The following is a 26,043-nucleotide window of genomic DNA, read 5'->3' as shown; positions in this document are numbered from 1 at the left end:
CTTCCTCCCTCCTCTCAACCCTGTCCTTCCATCTACAACTCGGCTCGTAGGCTCAACTGCTTCTCCTCCGTCTTTTTCTCCTCGATCAGCATCTCTGCTCTGGACCCACAGTCTTTCTTGGCCCAGGTCCGCTGTCTCTGGGCCTGGCTCTGACAGAGCTCTGTGTCTTCCATGCCCAGTGTGGCACGTGGCCCGTCCCCAGAGCTCGGTCAGTATCTCTCATAGGAATGGCAGAGCAGGGATGCTTGCTTTCCCACGCGTGATCTTCTGAGTATTTGAAAAATGACACCAAGGTTTTGCTTGTCTTTTCCTGACCAAGTGGAGGAACTTTATTCCTCATTGGCATGGTTTTCAGCCTCTCCAACACTGTGGCCCCTACCCAGGTCCACTTCCTAATCCACATTCAGCGCAACGTTGGTAGCATTGAGTTTCTGCTACATCAAACTTACTTGCCTCATTTATAGCCACATACATATGTTCCTAGGAATTTGGCTGAAGTTTGGTTTTGAGGTCATCCTTAGGGAGCCAGATATCCAGAATAATGAACGTAACATCTAATATTAGAATTTATCTCACATGCATTTTATCATTTGATTCTCACAACAGCTCTTTGATCTGGAAATACTCTTGTTTTTCATATTTATTACATGGAAAATAAAGCCTCTTAAAGCTTATGCAGTCTGTCCCAGCTCACATGGTCAGTCAGTGGGCTATGATGCAAATTAAAGCTTTACCCTCTTTTACAATCCCTTAAACCAAGCTCACCCAGTCTTTCGCAGTGAACCAGCCCTGCTATGATATCCAGAGTCCGCTGTGACTGCCAAGGGTACATTGTAGCCAATTCTAAAAATACGTGTTCTCTAGGCTTCAGGCTAACAAGCTGCCTGTCCAGCTCTCAGCCCACCCTCTGAAGTGGGCCAGGTGAGCTGGAGACAAGGTCACTGAAGTGTTGAGAGATCTAAGTCAGAACAGGGAAGGTCCACAGGCCTGCCCTGCAGAGCCGGCCCCACAAGGGGAAGAAAGGGCTGAGGGCAGAGGAATTCGAACTAGAAGAGACACAGGACCCAAAGGCCGGAGTGTTCGCTGCGCCTCACACAGCTCACAGGATGCCAGCAAGGAACTTCAGGGCCCAGGTCACCTGGCGTGGCTCTGGGAAGCACCTGCCTCCCCCGGGGCAGCGCATCAGGCATCAGGTGCGAGGAGGATTCAGTGGAAGCCTTTCTTTCCGTTGTGCGGTCAACATAAGCAAAGCTTTTCCGTTTGGAGGAGGCAGAGGGGGAGCCAGAAGATCCCACTTCCAAATGCAAGTCTTACCGCTCAGCTCAGCCGAGCCGATCAGCCCCTCTCTGGGCCTCTGGTGACTTATCTGTGAAGTGGGCACAGTGCCTTCAGGTCATCCTGCCTCTTCCCTTCACGTCAGGTTCTCAGCTGTCCCTCCTCACCGTGGTTACCACACGGGCCTGCAGCCACCCAGCCAGCACCCTGTCTCTGTTACATGTAACTCTCCCCTTGATCTGCAATGAGCCGGGAACCAGACAGCTAAGCTTTTGAAGATGTGGACGCTCGGCAGAGGTCAGCTGTGCTTTGAGCAATTAAGGCGGCCGCAGTACAGTAGCTTTCCTCTAAGGGTGTGAGATGATGGTGGACAACGGGTTCCGGACAGACATCTGCTCGTGGAAGAGGGTGTGCGTGGCGTCCTGTGCACTTCGACACGGTGTGGGCACGTGGCTCTCCGCAGGTGTGTCTGAGTGTTCAAGGAGGGACTCCCCTGCTCCCCCCGCCCAAAAGGAGGACATTCAGAAAGCAAATCCGGGCAAGAACAAGAGCTACAAAGGAGACAGAAGAGAGGGAGCAGCGGAGAGACGGCAAAGGGAAAGAGTAATGGAAGGAAATGACGCAGAGGCGAGGGTGAGGGTAAGAGGGTCGGAATAAAGAACAAAACAAGGTCAGAGCTCCACTCCGCCTGAGACTGGAATTTCTCCCTTGGTTGACAGTAGTCACCATCCATGCTGTCACCGTGGGCAGGACGCCTGGGTGTGGAACTTCCTGCCACAAAGGCACACTGACCACCTCGCGTCACTCAAGCACAACGGTTAAATCACCTGGACCGGGAAATCTGGGCGTCCCAGCACCTGTCTCTGAGGAGTAAGATTTACCTGTAGACGATTCCCTTCGAATGAAGGAACTGCAGACCGAGAATGATTTCAGCAGCATAAAACCTGCGGGAAGGAAAAACCAAGGTTTCAACATGAATGTTTAGCAGAAAACCAGACCCCCCCCCCCATTTTTGTGCAAGCGAGCACTCTGGGCACCACTCAGCTACACACACGTACGCAGGCAGTTTTGCACACGTGCAGCTTTGCTGAATTAAAAGGAAGACGTTATCCGTCATCCGTTGTACACGTCCAGCTTCAGCCCTGGGAGGATGACACAGCTGGCGTCTTTGGTCCTCCCTGCATCCACTGCGGACCCTTATATTTTAAAGTATGCTCAAGCTGTCATTTTTTTTGGCTAATAAAACATAAACACTAAATGTAACAATACAATAGGGAAATAATTTTCCCTTTTATCTTAAAGTCTACTTGGAGCCCTTAGACCCGTGTGCAGGGCCATTCCACACAGACCTGACTTGTTCAAGGGTAGGAAATGCAGCCTGAGGGGGAGGAGAAAACACAGGCGGACCTCGGCGATGCCGCGTGTCCGGGCGCAGACCACCGCAATAAAGTGAGTCACGGATGTTTTTTGGTTTCCCAGTGCAGATAAAAGTTATGTCAACACTACACTGCAATCTATGAAGTATGCAATTGTCTAAATGTCTAAAAAAAATAGTACATACCTTAATTTAAAAAATGCTTTATTGCTAACCACCATCTGACAACACAGGGTTGCCACAAACCGTCAACTTGTAAAAAAACAAATAAAAAACCCTTAAGTATTTCTCAAGCGCAAGAAGGTGCCGTGCAATAAAGCGAGGTATGCCTGCATCAGCAGCCGGGAGGTGAAACCTGGCTTCTCCACCTTCAGTGGTGACAGACTCAAAGCAGCTGAGCTCCCATCATCACAACTGGGATTAAAGTCAGACCGAAGGGAGAACTTCCCGCAGGTGAGGTCTGCCGGGTCTCAGAAGAATGCAAAGACCCCTCCTGGGAGGCAGTGAGGACAGATACACAGATGTGTCTGTGATGGCCTTCACTCCTCACAGAGCGGGAGGGGATGGCAGATGCAGACAGTCCTTTCTAGCAGGAAGGTGCCCATGATTTGTCTTGCTGCAGAAATCCCATAAAACTGCCTCTGGGCACTTGGCTGATGGCTCCTGGAGCCAACGGGATCAGTGGCATGCTGTCCCCTGGGCTCCACAAAATAGCCGTTTCAGCCCAGGTTTCAGCCCAGGTTTCCGCAAGAGCTGGTGGAACAGCCGAGCGCCCCCCACCCCCGGCCGAGGTCCCTCGGGGGGAGTGAAAGACTGCTGAGCACACAGCCAAGGGGCCAGTGTGCACTGCACTTGTAAGTGTGCCTGGAGGCAGGGTTTTCTGGCTTTTGAATGTCACCAGCGGTTTGATTACTCAGGAAAGAGGGCCCACGGGGGACCGGGCCGTGGGGGTTCTGTAGGACCCAGCTGCTGTCCCACCTCGTAAGCTCCGCCTGCTCGCTTTCGCCTGCGTCTAGCTTGATGCCAAAGAAGGTAAAGATTTAGTCTTGAGAGAGAGGATGTGCCTCTTCCTGTCTCCTAATTCTCCAGCCCCCAAGGCCAAATGCTTTCCGCCTTCACACAGAGCCTCCCATTACGGGTCTCCAGCCCGTGACCCCCTTCGCCACGTGTGTTCCCTCTGACTTCAATTCAAAGGGGAAATACTGCTCCTGGGTTCAGATTCTTTAGAAGCCAGATGAATTGGGGTGGTTCCTTAAGAAACTAAGTAGTTGATTTGAAAACAGACAAATGAAGCAAAACCGGCTTGAGTTTAAGCTTCTCAGGCTGGGAAGACAGTTGCCTCATTTGATGTGTCCCAGGGTCACCTGGGCCCCCGGGGTTTAGGCTCACTGAGCGAGGAAACAGGAAAACGGCCAGGAAAACAGGACCCCAGGAAAACTGTGGGTCCTCAGTGCCCGACGGGGACGGGGGACCCAGCCCTGCGTGGGCTCTTACGTTGCTCTGCAGAGATCGAACTTGTGGCAGCTCTGGATGTGGTACATCAGGTCTCCCCCGTTGAGGTACTCCATCACGAAGAAGAGGTTCTCCTGGGGAAAAACACAGCAACCCCAACTTTTAGCTTCTTTAAAAAAAGAAAAAGAAAGCAAGGATTACTTTTTCAATAGATTCGTTATTTCAGAGGATCCAATTCTGATTTGAAATCCCTTACAAAAAGGCTGCCAACAGTACAGAAGTTCCTTAACAAACGAAAACAGATTTACCATATGATTCAGCAATCCCACTCCTGGGCATCTATCTGGAGAAAACTCAAATTTGAAAAGACACATTCACCCCAGCATTCACAGCAGCACTGTTTACAACAGGCAAGACATGGAAACAACCTAAATGTCCATCCACAGATGACTGGATAAAGAAGATGTGGCATGTATATATATATACACACACACACATATACATACACACACACACACACACACACACACACACACACGTACACAATGGGGTATTACTCAGCCATAAAAGAGAATGAAAGCATGCCATCTGCAGCAACCTGGGTGGACCTAGAGATGATCATACTAAGTGAAGTAAGTCAGAGAAAGACAAATATCATATGATTTTTTTTTGTGGCATCTAAACAAATGATACAAATAAACTTAATTATAAAACAGAAACAGACTCACAGACATAGAAAACAAACTTACGGTCACCAAAGGGGAAAGGGGGTGGGGGAGGGATAAATTAGGAGTTTGGGATTAGCAGACACACACTACTGTATATAAAATAGATAAACAACAAGGCCCTACTGTGTCGCACAGGGAACTAGACTCAATATCCTATAATAAACCGTAATGGAAAAGAATATGAAAAGGAATATGTACATAACTGAATGACTGCTGTACACCAGAAACAAAGACAACATTGCACACCAACTAGACGTCAATAAAAAAACAGACTGGCAAGAGAACTTAGCTGATCTGTAGCATTCTGAACGCCAAGGAGCCCGGGGAGCCTGGGAGCGGTGTGTGACACGCTTGCTAGGATGCTATGATTCGGCAGCTGGGGCAGAGCACGTGGAAGGGACCAACTGGACTCGCCCACCAGACAGTGCAAGGGTGTCGGGCACCTGCTGGGTGTTAACTGTATACGTACGACATTGACAGTGCAGAGGACAGTGCGCAGAGCACATGTCGGGGGCTCTGACTCCAGGGACCTTGAAGGCACTGAGCCCTGCGGCCCTTGGCAGCAGTCGGGAACACACTCTACCAGAGTGCGGGTGGGGCGCCCGTGCCTGCCCCACCCACCAAAGATGAGACGCAGCCCTGCCTTCAGGAAGCCCACAGTCAGGTCTAGTCTGCCTTCTCGCCAGCCCCGATGTCACCTGTTGCCAGCCACAGCTTAGAGCCAGCATGTCTCTCCAGGCAGGACACCATGCGTGTTACTGGAGCCAGGGCCCCTGGATGGCAGCCGTCGGAAGCAAGGCTGAGTGGCCTTCAGGTTGTGGTCAGCGTCTCAGAGGTGGTGACTTCCTGGGAGCCCGAGCTCCTCCACTAGGTGGGACCATGTGTCCTCAGTGAGGACACCTAGGAGCTGTGAGCACCCCGATTTCGAGAGTCCTCAGGAACCACAGAATGAGTCATCTGTTCAGTGTGGAGAAGGTTGGCGTGTCTGTGCATGAATTTGCACCTGAAAACCTCACCTGGGTGACTTTTTAACAGAATTAACCTTTAAGTTTTGATGTGAGGCTAACCGAGAGGCCCTGGGGCATACGAGGTGATGGTGGGAACTGTCTTCTGGCCCGACAGTGACACACACTGCCCGCCCTTGGCACTGAGGCCGGGTCTCCCCAGAACTGGGAAACCAAGTACTGGGGCAAGTCTCTCAACTGGTGAAGGTAAATGTCCTGCTTTCCCCAAAGTGGATCTTGGATCTAAGTCACTGGAGCCCACCCTTCCTCTGGTGGAAAGGCCAAAACTCTCCGCTGGCATAAACCCCAACTTAACATGGATATTTCTGGTGTAATTTGAGGTCAGCCCCTTGCCCCGTGGGCACACGCTGCTTCCTCGTTAACACACCTCACGAGCTCTTGTTCTCATGATTCAGTAGGAACAGCTTCTCACCTTCGCCGTTTTACCCCAAACTGTGACGGCCTGTCCTCACAGCCGTGGCATCTCCTGAGTGCTCAGGAGAATGAAAGGTGAGAAAGTGTCAAGTAAGACGGTTTATCACAGCTCTCAGAGGGGAGGGTCCTTTTAAGCGTGAGGATGCTTACTAACTCCTATAAGGGCTGACATTTCGGAACTTGCAGATGCTCAGTTTGGACTTGGAGAAAGTCAGGGAAGGTGACTCCAGGGAGAAGGGTAACCCTAACCTCTGCAGTGGTCCCGTCAGTTCCCGTGTCTAAATCAGACTCTGCACCTAGTGGGGCTGGACTGTGCAGTGGATGAGAACATAAGAAAGCACAGGGTGGGGCCAATGCTTGCTACCATGGGCATCCCCAAAGGACCGCGCTGCCGCGGGACTGGAGATTACACAGCAGTGGGATGTACAGCGTGTTAGGTGCCACACTTATTTCTTCTTTTTTTTATTTAGAAACAAAACATTTATTTAGAAACAAAATATTTAGAAATCCAAACATAAACATCTGGATTTTGGCCTTCTCTTGAAACATCGGAAGCCTTTGCAACTCAAATATTCTCTGATGGCAACAAACGGCTGGAGGGCGTGATGGCTGCCCCTTCAGAAGCCCGAGCTGTCCCGGCATCTTGGTCTAGCCCCTTTCACTAGTTTTTATGATCTGTTTGGTCCCTGAAGGCCACTTGTTTTCTGTGGGGAGAGTAGGGTGGGGAGTGACTGAGTCGATGGTGGCGATGGTGTCTGAGTTGATTTTTTTCTTTGTTTTCCTTTATTTATGTATTTATTTTACAATATTTTTAAAATTGAAGTATAGTTGGTGTACAACATTATATGTTACAGGTATATAATATAGTGACCCACAATTTTAAAACTAAAAAATTTTTTCCATTTATAGTTATTGTAAAATATTGGCTCTAGTCCCCGTGTTGCACAGCACATCCTTGTAGCTTATTTTGTACCTGACACTTGGTACCTCTTCCTCCTCCACCTCCGTCTTGCCCCTCCCCCTGCCCCAGTGGTCACTAGTTCCTTCTCTACATCTGAGTCTGTTTCTTTTCTGTTACATTCACTAGTCTGACAGCACACGTAAGTGATAAATTACAGCATTTGTCTCTCTCTGACTTCTTTCACTCAGCATGATGCCATCCAAGGCCATCCTTGCTGTGCACCAGAAACTAATAAACATGTACAATCAACTGCACTTCAGTTAAAAAGCAAACGGACAACCCGTTTAAAATATGGGCAGAAGAAGTGGACATTTTTCCAAAAGAGGAAATGCAGATGGATGCCACGCTTAATTCTACTACAAGATGTTATGGCTCCACAATCTTTCAAAAGTCTGTTCCAGTTCTCATGTTTGTATTAATCCAGGGGCACTGAAAAAAGCTGTTTGATTGTCTTTGGTTATTTACGGTGGAATTCTGCTTCAGTGTAAGCCTTTGGTTTGGGTGAATACCAGTGAAAATGTGGGCTTCTTAAGGGGGAGGAGGGCAGTCCACGCCTGGAGGTCCCGCTTGGGCAGGCAGGATGGGGAACCCACTATCCCTGTGGTGAGTGGGTGTTGTTCTGAGGATCCCTGCCCACTTTGAGGGGGTTCCAATAGCTGTTTGGAAGTCTTGAGACTCCATTCCTCCAGGGAACGGCTGGGTCCACTCTGGGCCCAGTGAGATGGCTCTGTGATGAAATCAGCATAAACGTCTGCACACATAAACCGGGCAGCCCTGGGATCTGGGTTTTGAGGATCACATTTTGAAGGATGGATAAACCTTTTACAAGTTGAATCCCAAACCCCAGTCTTAAAAAGTAAACCTATAATAGACTCAAACTTTCCTACATGGATGGGGGAAAAAAAAGGCGAAGGAACCCTGCAGGGACGACCAAGGGCGTCAGAAAGAAAGACCCTCTGGATCGGGTCTGGAAGAACCACACCCAGAAGGGTGAGACTCAAGGCAACCGTTAGGACCACAGGCTTTGCCCTTACGCAGACCCGAGTTCCGGGTTCCTCTGTGCAGTTGAATCCTCCACTTGTAAAATCGTAGGAGTAACAGTCCTGCTTCATAGGTTTGTCACGAGCATTCAGTGGGGTGATGTATGCAGAAGGCGTGCTTAGGGCTGGCCCTCAGCACACACTGCATGACCGGTCACGGTTGTCATGATAGGAGACAATGGAAAAGCCAGTCAGAAAGAAACAGATCCCAACAGAATGAAACACATGGAGAGAGACTCCAGGTTCATAAACAGGAAGACAGTATTATATTGCCAAGATGTCAGTTCTGCCAAGCTTGACCTACAGATTCAGCACATGCCAACCCAAACCCCAGTGAGTTACTTGGTGGGGATCTGCGAACTGATTCTGAAGTTTACCCGGCGCAGAGGCAAAAGATTCAGGGTAGGTCGCAAAATTTTGAAGAACAAAGCTGAAGGACTGACACTGTCAAATTTCAAGACTAACTATAAATCTACAGCAGTCAAGACACTAGTGGCACCGGTCGAAGAGAAGACCGCGAGACCAATGGAACAGAAAAGCCCAGAATCAGACCCGTGTAAATATCATCACCTGAGCTTCGCCAAAGGAGCAAACGCACTACAAAGCCTGTTTAAGAAATGGTGCTGGACACCCTGTGTTTTACAGCATTTCCACATTTTAAAATTTTCATTTGCATAATGTCAGAAAAACAAACAACCCTCCCCCGCCTGCTCCCTGCCCGGCAGGTACTTCTCAGAGAAAAGAACGGCACTGTCCTGTGGCTCTCAGACAACGCGGAACGCGGAGAGTCAGATCTCCAACGAGTTACTCTCCTCTAGTGTCCTTTTTTGTTTTATATATTTATCTTTTATTGAAGTCGAGTCAGTTTACAGTGTTGTGTCAATTTCTGGTGTACAGCACAGTGCTTCGGCCATAAAGGAACAGACATATATTCATTTTCATATTCTTTTTAATCATAAGTTACTACAAGATGTTGAATATAGTTCCCTGCGCTCTACAGTAGAAACTTGTAGACTCACAGCCATAGAAAACAAACTTAGGGTCCCAGCGGGGGAAGGGGTGGGAAGGGATACATTGGGAGTTGGAGCTTTGCAAATGCTGACAACTGTATATAAAGTAGATAAACAACTGTGTCGTCACTCTGTTCCAATCAGAGCTGAGAGAAAGGCAAACAGGCGAGCGAGGGGAGTGTGGCTTGTGAGCCACGTCACCAGGATGCAGACCTCTCTTTATGCTGGTGACACATTAACTGATGCAAATGACTCTTCCACGGGAGTAAGCGTCGAAGCTGTAATGCTGCTGGGGGATGGGGGTGCTCCCTGGACTTTGTAGACTTTGTCCATGTTCTCATTTCCATGTGCTGCTGAGTAGCTATGTGACCAGGTGAATCCCACCCTCCCTGGGCCTCAGCCTCCGACAAACGAGAAGGATGGGTGGTGAGGCCCTGGACGAAATTCCCCTTTCCTAGCCTAAAGACGCCCTGATTTTTGTCACCATACGTTTCATTTCTTTTCCTTTTTCTTGGGGGAAGGTAGGAAACGAACACACTATGGTCATGGAGTGCATTACAAGACCCACGTGGCGCTTCCCAGATGATAAAATTCATATCTGTAAGAGGACGCTGTAGCGTACAAGATTCTTAAGAGAAATCTTTGTCCAGAAATGATGCATATTTGAAGTAAAACGAAAGGAACACAGACGAGCCTTCCCTTTGAAAGTTCCTCCAAGGAGGTGCGCGTTACGGCTGGGTTCATGCGGGCCCACTGTGACCCCCCGAAGAAGGTCACAAAGCAGAGGTCGGGGGCTCCGTCCTGCTTAAGCTGGTTATTCTAATCGGGCTCTGTGTCTCGAGGTACCTAACTGCTTTATTATTTATTTTTTTTTTTCTTTATATATATATTTTTTATTAAAGTACAGTCAGTTTACAATGTTGTGTCGATTTCTGGGGTACCTAACTGCTTTAGTGTCTAAACCCCACCACGGACAAGGGCTGACGAGCAGAGTGGGCTAGGACAGAAGGTGGCTTCGCACCGCGCTGAGGGGGCGGGCGTGGCGGGGGCGCGACTTTCCCACTGGGCTTTGTGATCTGTTTCTGAATCAGTCGTGTGCTCCGCTCTTTTAGAACTCAAGCAGGCATACTCAGAAGAAGAGTATGAATTATTTCTGATTTCAGAAAAGAGTCCAAACAAAGGATCAGAACTCAGTAACCTCTAGGATATGTCCCCTAGTCTAAGGATTTGGCGAGTAAGATTTTTGCTTTGCCTACTTAGGCGGCAAAACCATAGCATTTTGACCAGTCGCTCCATGGAAAAGTGAATGTATAATAGGAAGGTGGCCTGCCTTAGGGTGTTTCGTCCTGCAGGGAAATGGCTAAGGTTCTTAATAACGAGACAGCAAAACACTGGGCCTATTTCCATCCTGTCAGTGAGATCAGTTTTAGCTGCGGTTGGGTAGTACAATGGTCAGGGCCACTGGAAGAAGTGATTCTCTGAACCACGGGGAGACCCTCTCACTAACAAAGCAATTGATAGCACCTCTCAATAGCATTTCCCTCTCAGCTCTCCAGTTTGCAGATACACTCACAGCATGCGCTGTTCTGCACGTGAGGCCCGTGAAAACAAGAGTCAGTTAAGTATTGCTTTGCTGGGATTTTCTGACAACTGAAGACAATAATCAATGCCGATATTCTATAGACAGACGGGGAGTCAAAGCTCTGTGGCTCTTTTTTCTTTAAAAAGGTTTTTACTCTTGCAAAATCATTTAAATATATGTATTGAGTACTTTGAAAAATTCAAAGTAGCAAAGGATTCTGTGTGTGCATGTGAACAAAGCACTGTATTTCCCAGAGCTACAAATATCTTTTCACCACTTGCGCTATGGGCTGTGTATTTTCTCCTTTTATATACTTGAAAACTACGAGAGATCACTTTAGGGGACCTCTAACATCTAAATTCCTTCGTATTTATTTCCTTTGTGAAATATCTCTGTAAAATGTGGCTGTAAAGGTGATTTATACTGGTAAAAAGGAGGAAGGTGGGGTACAAGCAGTATACAGGAATAAAAAGATTTAGATTGCGAATCTAAGAACTGGAAAAGTCATTTTTTCAGACAATAGATGTAATGTACTAATCTCAGTGGTCAAGGCCGAATCCTTTCAATCATTCTGGTCTAAATTTAACAAAGACACTGCGTTTGAATCTCGACCTTTGTAGGTGCTTCACACTATACTGATGCCCTGAGTCTGAGCTCGTGTCGGGGTGGAGGTGAGTCCCCTTCCGAGTGTGGACCACCCCCGCGGGGGTGCACACCTTCGCTTCGATTTACTGCCCCCCCAAAAGCACGGTTTTCATTTGGAATTACCAACTGTGAGAGCTGCTTTCTTGACAGCTCTGTGGTGGGGAGGTGGTGGAGGGGCACCTGTGTCGAGGAAGCACACAGCGCTGGGGTCAGGACTGCCCAAGCCAGGAGCTGACAGAGCCAGCGAGCCCCCAGGTGGGGTGGAGCTTGCATCCGGGCGGCACACCTGCCGGGCACCTGGAGGTCGGGCTCACCCAAACTTCCTGCTTTTTTTTTTTGGAGGATGGTAGGTAGTTAGGTTTATCTATTTATTTAAAACAATGTTTTCTAAATGGAGGTACTAGGGATTGAACCCAGGACCCTGTGCACGCTAAGCATGGGCTCTACTACTGAGCTATACGCTCCTGGCCACAAACCTGCTTTTACATGCACACACCACGTGATGCTCAATTTCTTAGGTAAGCTTGTAATTTAGAAGGCTGGGGCCACCCTGAATCTGGAGCACTTTATTCCTTACTGAGCTCTAAGTTAAAACATCCTAGAAAATAGGTTTATTTCCCTTTTCATAACAAAAAAAGCCCTCAAAAAGCAAACCTAACAGATAATCATATATGTACTTTCTATACCTAGAGTGTGTATGTGTGGTGGGGGGTAGGGGGGAATGGCTCTCTGCAGACCAGCAAACGCATTCACTAGGGTCTGCTTATATTTCTCCTGTAACTTCCGTTAGTGACACTCCCTGCTTTCAATACATTTATTCGTATGTGTCAGAAGTAACGTGAGTTTCTAGAGGTTTGTACCCGGACCAGGAACGTGGGCTCCGTTGGTATTTTCTGGCTTTATTGTCCCACAGGGTCGCCCGGCATTAACTAACAAATTATTTTCTTTCATCACAGAAGTACAAACAGGGATCCACGTCATGAATTTAAAAATTGTTTTCCCTGATGTACCTGGGTCTCTACTGAGAGGCAACAGAGCTGTCAGGCCGGTGGACTTGGCCACCAAACTGGAGCGTGAATCCTGGCTGCCCTGCTCAACAGTTGTTTGACTTTTGGTGCCTTTGACCTCTGTAGGGGCCACCTCAGTTTCCTTGTCTGTAAAATGGGAACAATTATACTGTCTACTTCAGAAAGTTGCTGTGAGGGTCAGATAAGCTGAAATAGGTAACGAGCCTAGAATGTGGACTAACACGTGGTAAATGCTTATAAGTGCCGGCTGTTACGATGCTTGTGTTATTACAGACGATACATATGCACATGTGTGTAGAGAAATTTATGTGCATAAGAACAGAAGGGTCTCTAGAACAGACTGAGTTATAACATAAAAGGCAAGTTTTAAGGAATGTGGTTTTGATGTGAAAATGACCTACTCTGCTGAAAATTTTAAAGTTACTAAATTATCACTGCTACAAAGAGAAAAGAGATGCAAAAAACAAGATGAAGGGAAATACTAAAAAAATCCTACCTCTGGGTGCCTTTGAATGACTGAACCAGGAACAACTCTCTCCTTTTTATAATGCTTTTAGCGTATTTTCCAACTTTTGAAGTACGTTTTGGTATAATTTTATAATTAGGCAGAATATTAATGAATTTTCCTTAAGAATTGTGAGGAGTTTTCTGTCACCTGACATTTATGTGGTACAGATTCTCAGCATTTGCCATGGGGGTCTGCAGCCTGGCATGGAAATCTAGATGCAGTGTTTGATGTAAAGTAAGATGCTCTATTTTTTTTTTTTTTTTTTTTTTTTTAGCTCACCTAAGTTGAAGCTGGCAGGCTGAAGCGTTATGATGAAAGCATGACCAGGCTCAGGGGAGTAGAGTCAAAAATAAAAATACTTTAAAATCACTTTTAATCAAAGTAATACAAATGGAGTCATTCCTTCAAAAAAGAATATAAGAAAAAGATCGAAAAAGGGAAGTGTCAGTAAAATTTTGTATTTACAATATGAAAGAAAAATGATTAAATATAAGACTAAGGTGATAGATTTAGCAAAATCAGTAGTGTAATTCTCAGAGGACTGTTTGCATACACAAATGTTCTTCAGAGAAACTAAAAGCCTCAGGGCTGTCAAAATATATCAATATTTAAAACATAAGATCATTCTTTAAGGGGACATTTTGTGAATAATCTAGAATTATTAAAGGGAAATGTAAAGAGAACTCAGTCATTTTAATATGATCTAGCTTCTGCCCTGCTTTCTCCTTAGAATGATGACATTTGCTTTTAATAAGAGAATGAAAATAAAGAACATGGAAAAAAGAATAATTACAGTCATTTTTCTAGGTCTTTTTCCTCCAAAGACTAGTAAAGTAATGTAATAAATTTTATACAAGAGAAGACTTGCGTATCTGAAGAAATACAATCAGAATAAAACTATTTATTGCAAAATGACCAAGTATACCAGCAGCCTTTTCAGAGCATCACGTGCTAAGCATACATAATAAACACTGTGACACCGAAGATCACAGTGTAACAGTATGGAAACTGGAGCGCAGACTTCAAGCCAACTGTGGGATCTGTCCTGTTGTAGCCAGTGGAAAGTGCTGGAAAGTGTGCCCTGCAGAATTCAGGGGAGCTGGTCCATATCTAAAATTAAGTGAAATAATCCACATCAAGTATTTAGTCCAGTGCCTGACACAGAGTAAGAACTCTTGACATATTCACCTTTATTATGTGTATTGGTATTATTTTGTTACAACAAAATGTGTTCTATATTCCTATATGTTCTCTATCTATATATGAAAATTATACATATACACGCACACATATACACACATACATACATATACATATGTATATAAAATCTTCTGCAAAACACCTTCATAATGACCAGGAAGGTCAATGATGAATTTAGAATTCTTCCAAATCTCGCACCAGTTAAGTGGCTACGTGGGGAAAGCACCCTGCACCCGCCCCCCTCTAGCCCCTAGCCTCCAGTTTCCCACAACAGACCCTAGGGAGATACACACATGCTTCGAGCACGGATTAGGAGTGGGGTTGAGTGGAGCCTGGTCCCTTGCTCCATGGGGAGATGTGTGGTTAGAGGAAGGCCCAAGGGTGGCTTGCCTGGTTCTAAGGTTCAGGACATGCAATGGGTAATTCTCCAGTTGAGCTGAGCTGGATTTGGTGCTTAGGTACCTTGAAATCTCAACCCTGCTAGCAGTTCTGGACTGACAGTGTGATCTAGAAGAAAGACTAGAGCGTGATCAGAGGGGCTGACTGTTGTTGGATCTCAGTCACCTTAGCTGCAAAATGAGAGGATCTGACCTGATAATATCTCTCCAACCCATTCCTACTCTTAAGAGTTTCAGATAGTCTGTCATGACAAGAGGAAAAAATGAGTATGACAAATCAAACTAGTAACCAATCAAATAGGCAACCAAGAGGCCCCTCAACAGGTGAGGGCTAAGTAAACTGGTCCATCCAGACAATGGAATATTATTTGGTAATAAAAAGAGATGAGGTACGAAGCCATGGAAAGACATGGAGGAATCCTAAACGCATGTTGCCTGGTCAAAGAAGCCAACAGAAAGGCTATTCTCTGTATGATTTCTATCTGGCATGGAAAAGCCAAAACTGGAGACAGAAAAGAGATCCGTGATTGCCAGGGGCTGGGGGTGGGGGTGAGAAGAAGAGGTGGCACACACAGGATTTTCAGGACAGTGAAACTATTTTGTTATGACACCATAATGGTGGATGTGAGTCATCCATTTGTCAAAACCCTTAGAATGTTCCATAGAAACCCTAATATAAACTATGGACTGTAGGTAATAACAGTGTATAAATGTAATGCCTCGGTGGCAGCAGGCAGACTGCACTAAAGGAAGACGCTAAAAATCGGGGGGCTGTGAGGGGTGGCGCCCCGAAGGGGAACTAGGGGAAGTCTCACACTTCCCACCCAGTTTTTCTGTATCCCTAAATCTGCTCTAGAAAAGTCAATTAATTTAAAAACTAGTAGCTACAGAGGAGCCAATGCATTAAAAACAACGCGAATGTGTAGATTAGAAGAAAACATCCTTCAGATTTCTATTCATATGGAATTCTTAAAAATATTAATAAAATAATGACTAAAGAGGATGGAGACTACCCAGTTCTACCAAATTCTTGTAACGTTTTTTCTCCCTGTGAAGGTGGATTCACGCGAAGGAGGCGGCATTGCGCCTCCTACTTAAAACCTGGAAGGCATGACTTCTAAAAGCACATCTTTGTTTTGGTTGCTAGCATCCATTTAGTCAAAACATTTGTAACTACTTTTCTAGAAATAGTTTTCTTTTTTTTTTAAATCGAGTTCCTTGGAGAATTACTGTTTATATAACGTATTAAAGAACTAGGATTTAAGAGCTCATTCAAATTCTGGGTAAATGCAAATCATTACAAGATGAGGGTGGAAGTTACGTAAGTTTTATTTTTTTTTAAAGCTTTTATTGTTTTTTAAAAATTTTATTAAGAAAAATTTCCATTCTTTTTACATGCTCTGCACACGTCTCTCAATCTTGATTTTTTTTTCCTGAACCTTTATTTTTTAAATTTATTTTATTTTTGGAGGTAATTAGGTTCACTTATTTATTTTGGGGGTAGGTCCTGGGTTCAGTCCCCAGGACCTTGTGCATGCTTAGCATGCACTCTATCTCTTGAGCTGTACCCTCCCCACTACGGAGTAAGTCTTATTTCAACTTACTTGTCTTGAAGACCTTTCTCACCTTGCCAGTGTCCATCCCTGGGGAATTTCCATCACAGAGACACACACAGACACACACACACACAGCCCCACCCAAACAGCCCCCCTACCCCCAATGGATGGCCCTTGGATTGTCCCTCCCCATCTGTGCTTCTGTGTCTCACTCCATCTTTGCTGAGCCCCCGCTGCTGACATATCGGCCCCTTCTTCTGTCTCCAGGTTCTCCGTCCCGCTCCCATCCCGCTGCCTTGCAGCTGGGGCGGCTTCCTGCTGCACTGTGGTGACGACAGTCGTGGTGAGCCCTCTCAGATTCCCTCCTCTGCTGACTTAAGTCTCTCTCCTGCCTCCTCCTCACACGTCCTCTCTCAGAAGTGACCCGTCTCCTTGTGAGGGTCTTCTGTACCCTTCATCCTAACCCCATGCTCTTCCAGAATCTTCTCCACAAATTCTTCCCTTTGGTCTCTGGCATTCTCCAGTACCTGTAACCCCTGAACCCTGTAATCAAAACAAGCTTCCATCTTCGGAAACACACTTTCTGAAAGACTGTGTCACCACTGGATCTGCCCACCTGCCACCCGCTCCTTGAGACCCTGTAACCTGACGTACGCCCTCAGCCTCCCTGTAGGATGCTTCTATTCCTACTAAATGACACAGTCAATAGGTGACCTCCTACGTGGATGGACCTGGAGACTGTCACACTGAGTCAGCCCGACAGAGAAAGACAACTATCATATGGTATCACTCATATGTGGAATCTAAAAAATTATACAAATGAACTTATTTACAAAACAGAAACAGACACAGAAAACAAAACTACGGTTACCAAAGGGGAAAGGCTGGGGGTGGGGTGTGGGGGGAGACAAATTAAGAGTTTGTGATTAGCAGATACACACTGCTACACATAAAACAGATAAACAACATGGTCCTACTGTACAGCACAGGGAACTATATTCAATAGATTGTAATAACCTATCATGGAAAAGTATCTGAAAAGGAAGATTTATGTATGTATGTAAAACTACACCAGTAACTAACACAACATTGGAGATCAACTATACTTTGATAAAACAGAAAAAAAGAAAACTGCTAAAGTACTTAAGTAAACAGACTTATCAGTTACTTACAAACAGGGACGACACAAAAAGTTAATTCTCGTCTGAGATCATGGATACGTGTTTTTGAGGATGTGGTTTATGTGGTTCTTTTTTTCCCTGCTGAGGCTGCGATGACCGTTAGCAGTCCTAACTCCGCTGGAGGGTGGCTGGATTAAAGTGCTTTTGAGAGCTTCAGTCGAGGCGGTTTCTGAATAAAACACTGGGCATTATAACCTTCCGGCGATCTGGGGTGGGTTTCACCCTCAAATGGGTAGTGGGAATATCAGAATGACATACTTTTCGAAAACCTGCCGCGCCAAAGGAGTTTTTCTTCTATTTCAAATGATAACTTGCAGTTCACCTGGCGCATTCTCCACAAAGGATTTAGACTTGTCGGCAAATGCTTTTTTTTTTTAATAAATGTTACCGTTTTTTAGGCAAAAAAGGGTCACCCTAGGTTACAAAGGAATGTGAGGTGGCTTGCTGAAAGTTACACGAAGCGTCAGGCATCAACTCGCGCTCTGAAATCATAGCTGGGACCATGGGGAGGCTGGCCAGGAAGTTAAGCTTCGCGTGTTCTAGAAACGGAAAGTGAAACTCAGCCTTCTTTGTCATGAAAGAGAAATTTCGAAGTCATACTGACAAAGGGTCGCCTGGTTCCGACCGGTGTGCGGGAGTCAGGGCAGTGCGGTGAATACATGAAGCAGCACCCGCGCCCTAACACCTGGGGGGGGTGGTCTGTGCGGCGGGGCGGGGGGAGTCTGGGCGGGGGGGGGCTTCTCCCACACGCAGGGGGCAGGGGCCTGCAGACGTGCTCCTACGATCTAGAATGTCATGGCGGTGTGAAACTGTAACGCTTCTTAAATGAATACAAGATGGGCCTTTCAGGATTCAAAGACACAGATGAAGGCAGACTTTAGTTTACTTTTCATTTCTAAAGAAAAAGTATTCCCTTAAAAAAAAACAAAACACAGGCATAGAAAACAAATTTGTGGTTACCGAAGGGGAAGGGTTGGGGGAATAAATTAGGAGTTGGGGATTAGCTACTCCTAAAATACAAACTACTGTGTACAGAACAGATAAACCACAGGGTCCTACTGTGTAGCACAGAGAACTATATTCAACAGCTTGTAACAACCTATAATGAAAAAGAATCTGAAAGAATATATACACGTATAACTGAATCACTATGCTGCACACCTGAAACGAACACATTGTACGCCAACTATACTTCAAAAAAATTTTTTTTAAAGCCTGAAGGTAATAAAGCTATAGCTCCAGAACATAAGAGAATGGATGCACCTCCAGGTTTCACAGCCAGAAATTGTGTGTATGACGTGTAAGGCATAGAAGGGACAAAACCATTACTTAAATGTCTTACTCTGCTGCCCAGATAATAAATCAGAAGTTAACTGCAAAGAATGCATACAGCTATAATAACAGTAAAATTAAAATATTACTCAAAACAAAACAAAAAAGTGTTCTCACTGTGTTAGATGCAGCTTTTCTATTTTTTTTTTAAAAAAGGAGACAATAGCCTCAAAATGAAGTTACTGGTGCTAAGCCCATCTCCCCACACTGAGACTTAAAACGTAACCTGTTTGCAGTTCCAAGCTCCGCCCCCGGGATGTAAGCTTACCCGGTCAGTCTGCAACTTCCGGGTTAGCGCTAGTGAGGTAACCCGCCAGATGGACCCCTCGCTCCCCTAGAGGAAGGGGACCTTGCCTGAAACCAGCTGCTCTTTCCTTCTCCCTCCCCGCTTGTCCCTGTCAGGGTCTTCCGTCCCACACAGCCCCTGGCTCCTTTCTAAACAGACGGCGTGACGCCCAGTCCATGAATCACTGAATAAAGCCAGCTAGAGCTTTCATTTACACAGCTGAACTTTGTGTTTTAACAGACTTGGTGATGGCGACCGGATCTGAAGGAAACTTCTGGCAGCTCTGCGGACCACAGGAGACACAGGTGAGAGCTCTTGGACTGCATCCTTCCCGGCCTTGCCGAGGGCTGTGGGTAAGTCCCCCTCGGTTCTGGGCGCCGGTCTTGGCCCTGAGTATGGATCTAACTGAACTGGCTTTCCAGCCTCCCTCTTGATTGGAACCCCTGGTTCCACACTGGGAACTGCTTAGTCTGCAGTCCCCCATCTGTTTGGGATCCTTCCCCAGATTCCGTGTTGGGAGCTGCTGGTGGCCGCCGCGGCCCCCCGTTTGTCTGGTACCAGGCCGCAGCGCCGTTCTGAGGGGTGTGCTGGTTCGGCCCCTTCCCCAGTCTCCGGGTCCACGTGGGGAATCGGTGGTGCCGCGCGAGGCCTTTGTCTTGGCCAGGCTGCGGTGACACCGTTTGGCTACTGCTGGTGTGTTAAGGCGCACGTTTGTTTGTCTTGTGTCGCGTGGATAAAGGCTGCTGCCAAGGGGAATTTCAGAGGCAAAAAAAGCCAAAAAATTGGTGCGCGTGGATCGAGCATTTCAAAGCCGTTGAGAGCACTGACCACCTAACCCAGGGACTCCTGTGTTAGGAGAAGCTGGTCACAGACTAGGTCAGAGTGGCCCCAGGTTGCCTGCCAACCTAAAAATTTCCACACAGCGGGGACACTGTGCAACACCACACAGTCCCCAACCCTGAGGCACAGCCCTCTTAAGTATTCGTCTGGCTCTGAGAGACCCCGAAAGCCTTCGCCGGGAAAGCGAGACCTTTAGACTCTGGAGTTAGGTCTGCCACCTTCCGCACACCTGCTTATTGTCTATCGAAGATTTAGATTTTGTATCTACAAAAATGGCAAAAATCTTACTGCAAATAACTTAGGGTTGTTGTTTTGGGTCTGAAGAACCTAGCTTGGCAGCCGTCAGGTTGGGGCCCCACAACGTGGCTGGACAGAAATGTGGCTGAACCACCTCTGTGGCTCAGGGCTTTCCAAACGCCGGCAGCGCTCAGGGAGGGTACGGCGTCATCGTGGGGACAGTTCCAACGAGTTGAGATCACTTAAGAAGCGCACTTGAAAGTAAGGGCTCCCAAGTCAACCAGACTGGGGACACCTACTTTAACTGGCATGCAGCAGGCTTCAGAAGGCTTCAAGATGCCAAGATAACTTCATTAAAAAACTAGTTGCAAAAGGCTAGTGCAACACTAAAGGCCTAAGAGGGACCTGAAACAAAGACGGTAAGACGGGCTTCACACGAGTCCTACTGCTCCCTCCTGCCGCCCTTTAGTTGAGTACTCGTTCCAGTGACCCTGTCGACACGGCCTTTCTAAAGAGACTACAAGACTGTAAATGAAAGTCCACCAAGTCAGTGGCCTTACGCACAGCCCCACGCAGACCCGCAGAGGGGGACCACCGTGAGGACGCCTTCCAGGATTGCCGAGGTTCTGAGGGACTTTCTGGTGAACCGCCACGCTATTCTCTTAAGCAGCTAAGGCAGACCAAACTGAAAACTAACGGAAAACAGTTGCCAAATTCTTACAGACGCTCGAGCTGCACGCTCTGCTTTAACCCCCGCTCGGAGCCTGCGGACGGGGCCCGGGGAAGCTGGCAGAGGTCGGCCAGGGCGAGGATCCTCACCGGAGCCAGCTTCCTGACACGGCAGGAAAACACGACTTTCGCTCCCTCCCTGGGGATGCCTCTCAAGTCCAAGAGGTGGTTCACTGCTGCATGGAGCATTTGCTGTCTGTCCCAGCGGAGGCCTGGCAAAATGTTTACAAGGATTTTTTGTTTTTAAAGTAGCTCAGTGTTTAAAAGTTGGTCAGAAATAAGAGGCTGCTACTCAGAGCCTCACAGGAATTTTTTCAGGCCTCTCCCCCTAAGCCAAAATAAAACTGTGCGCACCCCGGAGAGAAAGAAAAAAGCTTCTAAAGCCCTTGTGAGAGGATTGACTAAAACAGTCCAAAGGCAAACAGCTCTAAATCCAGAACATAGAAATCTTTTCATTTCTGTCTTAGCTAGAAATCTTCCTGATATAAAAGAAAAAAAGCAAATTACGGACAATCGCGTTGAATGGGATGGGCTAACCTATGATGTCATTTAGACGTTGGAACCCAGTTCTCTGGGGACTTGAGAGCCACTGTCATTATCTTACAAATCTTTGCAAAACTAGAAATGCAGCTCGAGGGGCAGTTCAAAATCCAACTGTTCCTTTTACCAACCCCGCAACCTCCCCTGTTTATCTCAAAAGGCAAGTGTGTATTCTGAAGGTCCGTGGGAGCGATTTTAAACTGAAAGTTATAAGGTCTGTGTTTGCATCTATATTTTTGTGTGTGTTGCTGTATATGCGTTATTCTATGCATGGTGTTTTCCATCTCTAGATGGTATTACAATTAATTTGTAAAAGAGCTCGATTTAATTGGGTTGAGGAGAATTAAGCATTAATATGAATTAAGGATTCCTAAAACCCTCAGAAATACACGGGCGTACCTCGGTGATACCGTGGGTTCAGTTTCAGACCGCTGCAGTAAAGCTAATGTCACAATAAGGTGCATCACACTGGTTTTCTAGTGCATGCAAAGGTTATGTTTACATTATGATGTGGTTTCCCAGTGCATGCAAAGGTTACGCTTGCATTATGATGTGGTCTATGAAGTGTGCAATAGCCTTTTGTCTAAAAAAAAAAAAAACCTATGTATCTTAATTTAAAATACTTGATTGCTAAAAAATGCTAACCATCATGTAAACCTTCAGCAAGTTGCACAATCTTTTTGCTGGTGGAAGGTCTTGCCAGGATGTTGGTGGCTGCTGACTGATCAGGGTGGTGGCTGCTGAACGTGGGTGTGGCTATGGTAATTTATAAAAATAAGACAACAGTGAGGTTTGCTCCTTTGACTAACTTCCTTTCACAAACAATTTCTCTGGAGCGTGCAAGGCTGTTTGATGGCATTTTACCCACAGTAGAACTTCTTTCAGAACTGAAGCCAGTCTTCTCAAACCCTGCCACTGCTTTGTCGACTAAGTTTAGGTACTAAGTCTTCTGTTGTCATTTCAACAAGTCTTCACAGCATCCTCACAAGAAGTAGATTCTGAATCAAGAAACCCCTTTCCTTGCTCATCCATAGAAGCAGCTCCTCATCCGTTCACGTTCTATGATGAGTTTGCAGCGATTCAGTCACATCTTCAGGCTCCACTTGCAGTTCTAGGTCTCTTGCTGTTTCCACCACATCTGCAGTGACTTCCTCCACTGAAGTCCTGAATGTCTAAGTCATCCATGAGGGTTGGAATCAACTTCTTCCAAACTCCTGTGGATGCTGATACTCTGACCTCTTCCCATGAATCACAAATGTTCTGCATGGCATCTAGAATGGTGAGTCCTTTCCAGAAGGTTTGCAATTTAGTTGGCCCCGATTCATCAGAGGAATCACTGTCTAGGGCAGCCTGAGCCGCACAAAACGCATTTCTTAAATAATAAAGCCTGCAAGTTGAAATGACTCCTTGATCCATGGGCTGCAGGGTGGATGTTGTGTTAACATGAACACAACAACAATCTCATTGCACATCTCCAACAGAGCTCTTGGGGGACCAGGTGCGTTGTCAATGATCAGTATTTTTTCTGAGCAGTAGGCTCACAATTGGGTTTAAAATACTCTGTAAAGCATGTTGTAAACAGATGTGCTGTCACCCAGGCTTTGCTGTTCAATTCATAGAGCACAGGCCGAGTAGATCCAGCACAATTCTTAAGGGCCCTGGGATTTTCAAAATGGTAAATGAGCACTGGCTTCAGTTTAAAGTCACCAGCTGCATTAGCCCCTATCAAGAGGCCAGTCCTTTGAAGCCAGGCGCTGACTTCTCCTCTCTAGCTATGAAGGTCCTACATGGCATCTTCTTCCAATATAAGGCTCTATAATCCACACTGAAAATCTGTCGTTGATGTGGCCGTCTTCATTGGTTATCTTAGCCAGATCTTGCTAAGATAAGTTGCTGCTTCACCTTGCACTTGGATATTATGGAGATGGTGTCTTTCCTTAAACCTCATGAACCAACCTCCGCTAGCTTCATACTTCTCTTCCGCTTCCTCAACTCTCTCAGCCTCCTTAGGGTTAAGGAGAGGTAAGGCCTTGCTCTGGATGAGGCCCTGGGGATGCTGTGGTCTCCATTATCAGCAATAAGGCTCTTTTGCTTTCTCACTATTCATCTGTTCATGGTAGCAGCACCTTTAATTTCCTCCGAGAACTTCTCCTTAGCGCTCACACCTTGGCTAATGGTTGGTGCGAGAGGCCTCGCTTTTGACTTCAAGTCAGAGATGTGGGGGCTCTTCCTTTCACGGAACACTTAGAGGCTGTTGTAGGGTCATCAATTAGCCTACTTTCAATATTGTCATGTCTCAGGGGATAAGGAGGCCCGAGGAGAGAGACGGGGGAATGGACAGTCAGAATACACGCGTTTGTCAATTAAGTTTGTCGTCTTATATGGGCGTGGTTCATGGTGCCCCAAAACAATTACAATAGTAACATCAGTTATCACAGATCACCATAACAAATATAATAATGAAAAGGTTTGAAATATGGCGAGAATTAACAAAATGTGAGAGACACGGAGTGAGAAAATGCCGCTGGAAAAATGGCACCAAGAGATTTGCTCAGTGCAGGGTGGCCACAAACCTTTAATTTGTTTAAAAAAAGAAAAATGCAGTATCTCGCGAAGCACAATAAAATGAGGTCGGCCTGCAACAGAAACGAAGCCAAACGCTTCTGAAGTTCAGAAGATCTGAGATAACCTTTGGTAAGTAACAGCTAATTGATGTTTGTTGCAAGTATGTCTTCAGAATGATCAGTATTAAAAATACTGCGGATGTACAACTTCATTCTGCTTGGTTTATTGGTCAAGTAAATCCATGTTAGCTCCGTTACAAAGGTTTTCAGCAAGAAAAATAGCCCGGGATGGTGTCTGGCCTCGTCCAATGTCTCATGACATTTTTGCGGGTGTCTAAAACATGATTATTGAGGACAAATGATTTAAACTGATGTAAATGGGAACAAAAGGTTTTAGATAAACTTCTAAAGAGGAACTAAATATATCTGGGTCTATTAGAAAATATTTTTAAAATTGTTTCCTCTGAACTTTTTGGTGTCCTGAAATCTTAGTTTTGCTAAGTTAAAGGATGGCTAGTCATTGAATGTCTAGATCATTTCCAAATAAGATAAAGTACTGAAAACCTAGTTACTGAACAGAGCTCCATCTACTTTTGGCTTCCTTTTACAGAGGAACCAAGTATATTTGGGTCTATTAGAAAATATTTTTTTGTGACGTACTGAAACTCTTACTATGAGAAAGCATATGTTCAAGAAATTTTTAAAAGTATAAAATGCATCAAGCCATAGGATGCTAATATAAAAAGACAGTTTACAATTGTTCATTTTCACTAAAATTAAGGGTTTTTTAAAAAAGGGTTAATTAAACATGCTTATATATATAATTAAAGCTATTAGAAATGATAAGGACAACATCTCTGCACGCAGGGAAAGTAGGGGGTGTGGTTTTGGCAAAAGAAGTTATGAGGAATGGAGATGCATTTTTATCGAGAAAAAAGAAAGGAATTTCGTCTTTAAGTGAGACTGGTTATTTCAGAACGGTAAAAAGGGAAAACACAGGACAAAATCGAGGAAAGTTTGTGGGGAAAAGAATCTTGGGAACTGAATTTTATGCCCGGGCAAGCTGGCTAAGATTGGAATGAATTTAAGTGAAAAAAAAATTTTACTCAAAATTAGAATTGGTTTTCTCTATGTTAAAAGTTTTTTTTTTTTGATTTTTGGTCTACTTCTGATAAGAGATTATGAAAGGTTTTTCCAAAATAACCTCCTATGATTTGGATTATCTTTATCGGATCTTTGATTAAACTGAGCCTTCTCTATTAAGAGAGTTCTTTTGAACAATTATTTAACTTTCTATATTTACCTGTGAAGTCTTCAATCGATCACCTTGGTTAACTGGATAACTACTACTTCACAGTGACCTAATGTTCCTATTTGATCAAGTGTTTTTAAACCTTTTGATTTTTTAATTGAATAACAGTTGATAACCTTTTTATGTTTTTAATAAACCTAGCCCAAATCAAATTCTAAATGAAGCCTTTTTGACTGTGAACAAACTTTAAGATTTTCCAGAGGGTCCCTGGAACATTTCAAAAGATTTGTTTTCTCTCCTTATAAAATGAAAGATGTTAAGCTAATTTGGGTTACTTGACGTGTAAATGTCATGGAAAGCACTGTCAACACCAAGCCTCTTTTATGTTGTATTTGTACAGAAAATCGTGTTCTCAACATTGATGTGTCCTGGTATCATGTAATCAGTCAGAATCCGGCTGTTACCTTAAAATGTACATCAGAGCAATAACTACAGTTCCTTATCAAATGAACTCTCATCAGGTCTTCAGCCACGGGCATCTTAAGTCTTTGTCATTTACCAAGAGTTACTGTCTTGCTTAGAGGCTTTTGCAAAAGTGTTTCTTCAAAAGGGCTTCATCTCTGAGGAGATTCATGGAAGGGGCTTTGGCAAACACAGGTTTATGTTAACTTTAAACTCGTAAAACTGACCTGGGTAAAAATTTCCAGATCTAATGGAAAAAAACTGGATTTAAGCAGAATAAGCATTAGTAACACAGGAATGAACTGATGAGGACGATGATTACAATTTTTACGATCTTCTGTTTGAAACATTGCTGGCACTTCAGTGTGTTTCCCTTTCCAGATTTGAGATTTCTCTTGAGCTGTCATGATTGGCAACAATTTG

The 26,043-nt window shown here is 45.4% G+C and overlaps 2 protein-coding genes across 7 annotated transcripts in view; one reads left to right on the top strand and one right to left on the bottom strand.

Annotated features, from left to right (window-relative positions):
* Positions 1 to 26,043, bottom strand: part of PRKCQ (protein kinase C theta) — a 131,600-nt gene that overhangs the window by 20,021 nt on the left and 85,536 nt on the right. For all 6 annotated transcript variants that reach the window (XM_074358149.1, XM_074358150.1, XM_010961807.3 and 3 more), the window contains 2 exons: positions 4,145 to 4,236; positions 2,157 to 2,219 (listed from right to left, as the gene is read on the bottom strand). In XM_074358149.1, the coding sequence (XP_074214250.1) occupies positions 2,157 to 2,219; positions 4,145 to 4,236 (155 nt within the window). The remainder of the gene's footprint in view (positions 1 to 2,156; positions 2,220 to 4,144; positions 4,237 to 26,043) is intronic.
* Positions 1 to 26,043, top strand: part of PFKFB3 (6-phosphofructo-2-kinase/fructose-2,6-biphosphatase 3) — a 273,821-nt gene that overhangs the window by 208,227 nt on the left and 39,551 nt on the right. Inside the window, exon 15 of the transcript XR_012504194.1 lies at positions 19,237 to 19,301. The gene's annotated coding sequence lies outside the window, so the exon portion shown is untranslated. The remainder of the gene's footprint in view (positions 1 to 19,236; positions 19,302 to 26,043) is intronic.

This window comes from Camelus bactrianus, chromosome 35, assembly GCF_048773025.1.
Source record: "Camelus bactrianus isolate YW-2024 breed Bactrian camel chromosome 35, ASM4877302v1, whole genome shotgun sequence".
In the NCBI taxonomy this organism is placed as follows: Eukaryota; Metazoa; Chordata; class Mammalia; order Artiodactyla; family Camelidae; genus Camelus; species Camelus bactrianus.
The sequence above is the reverse complement of the archived record's forward strand: the minus strand, read 5'-3'. Positions and strand labels throughout refer to the sequence as shown.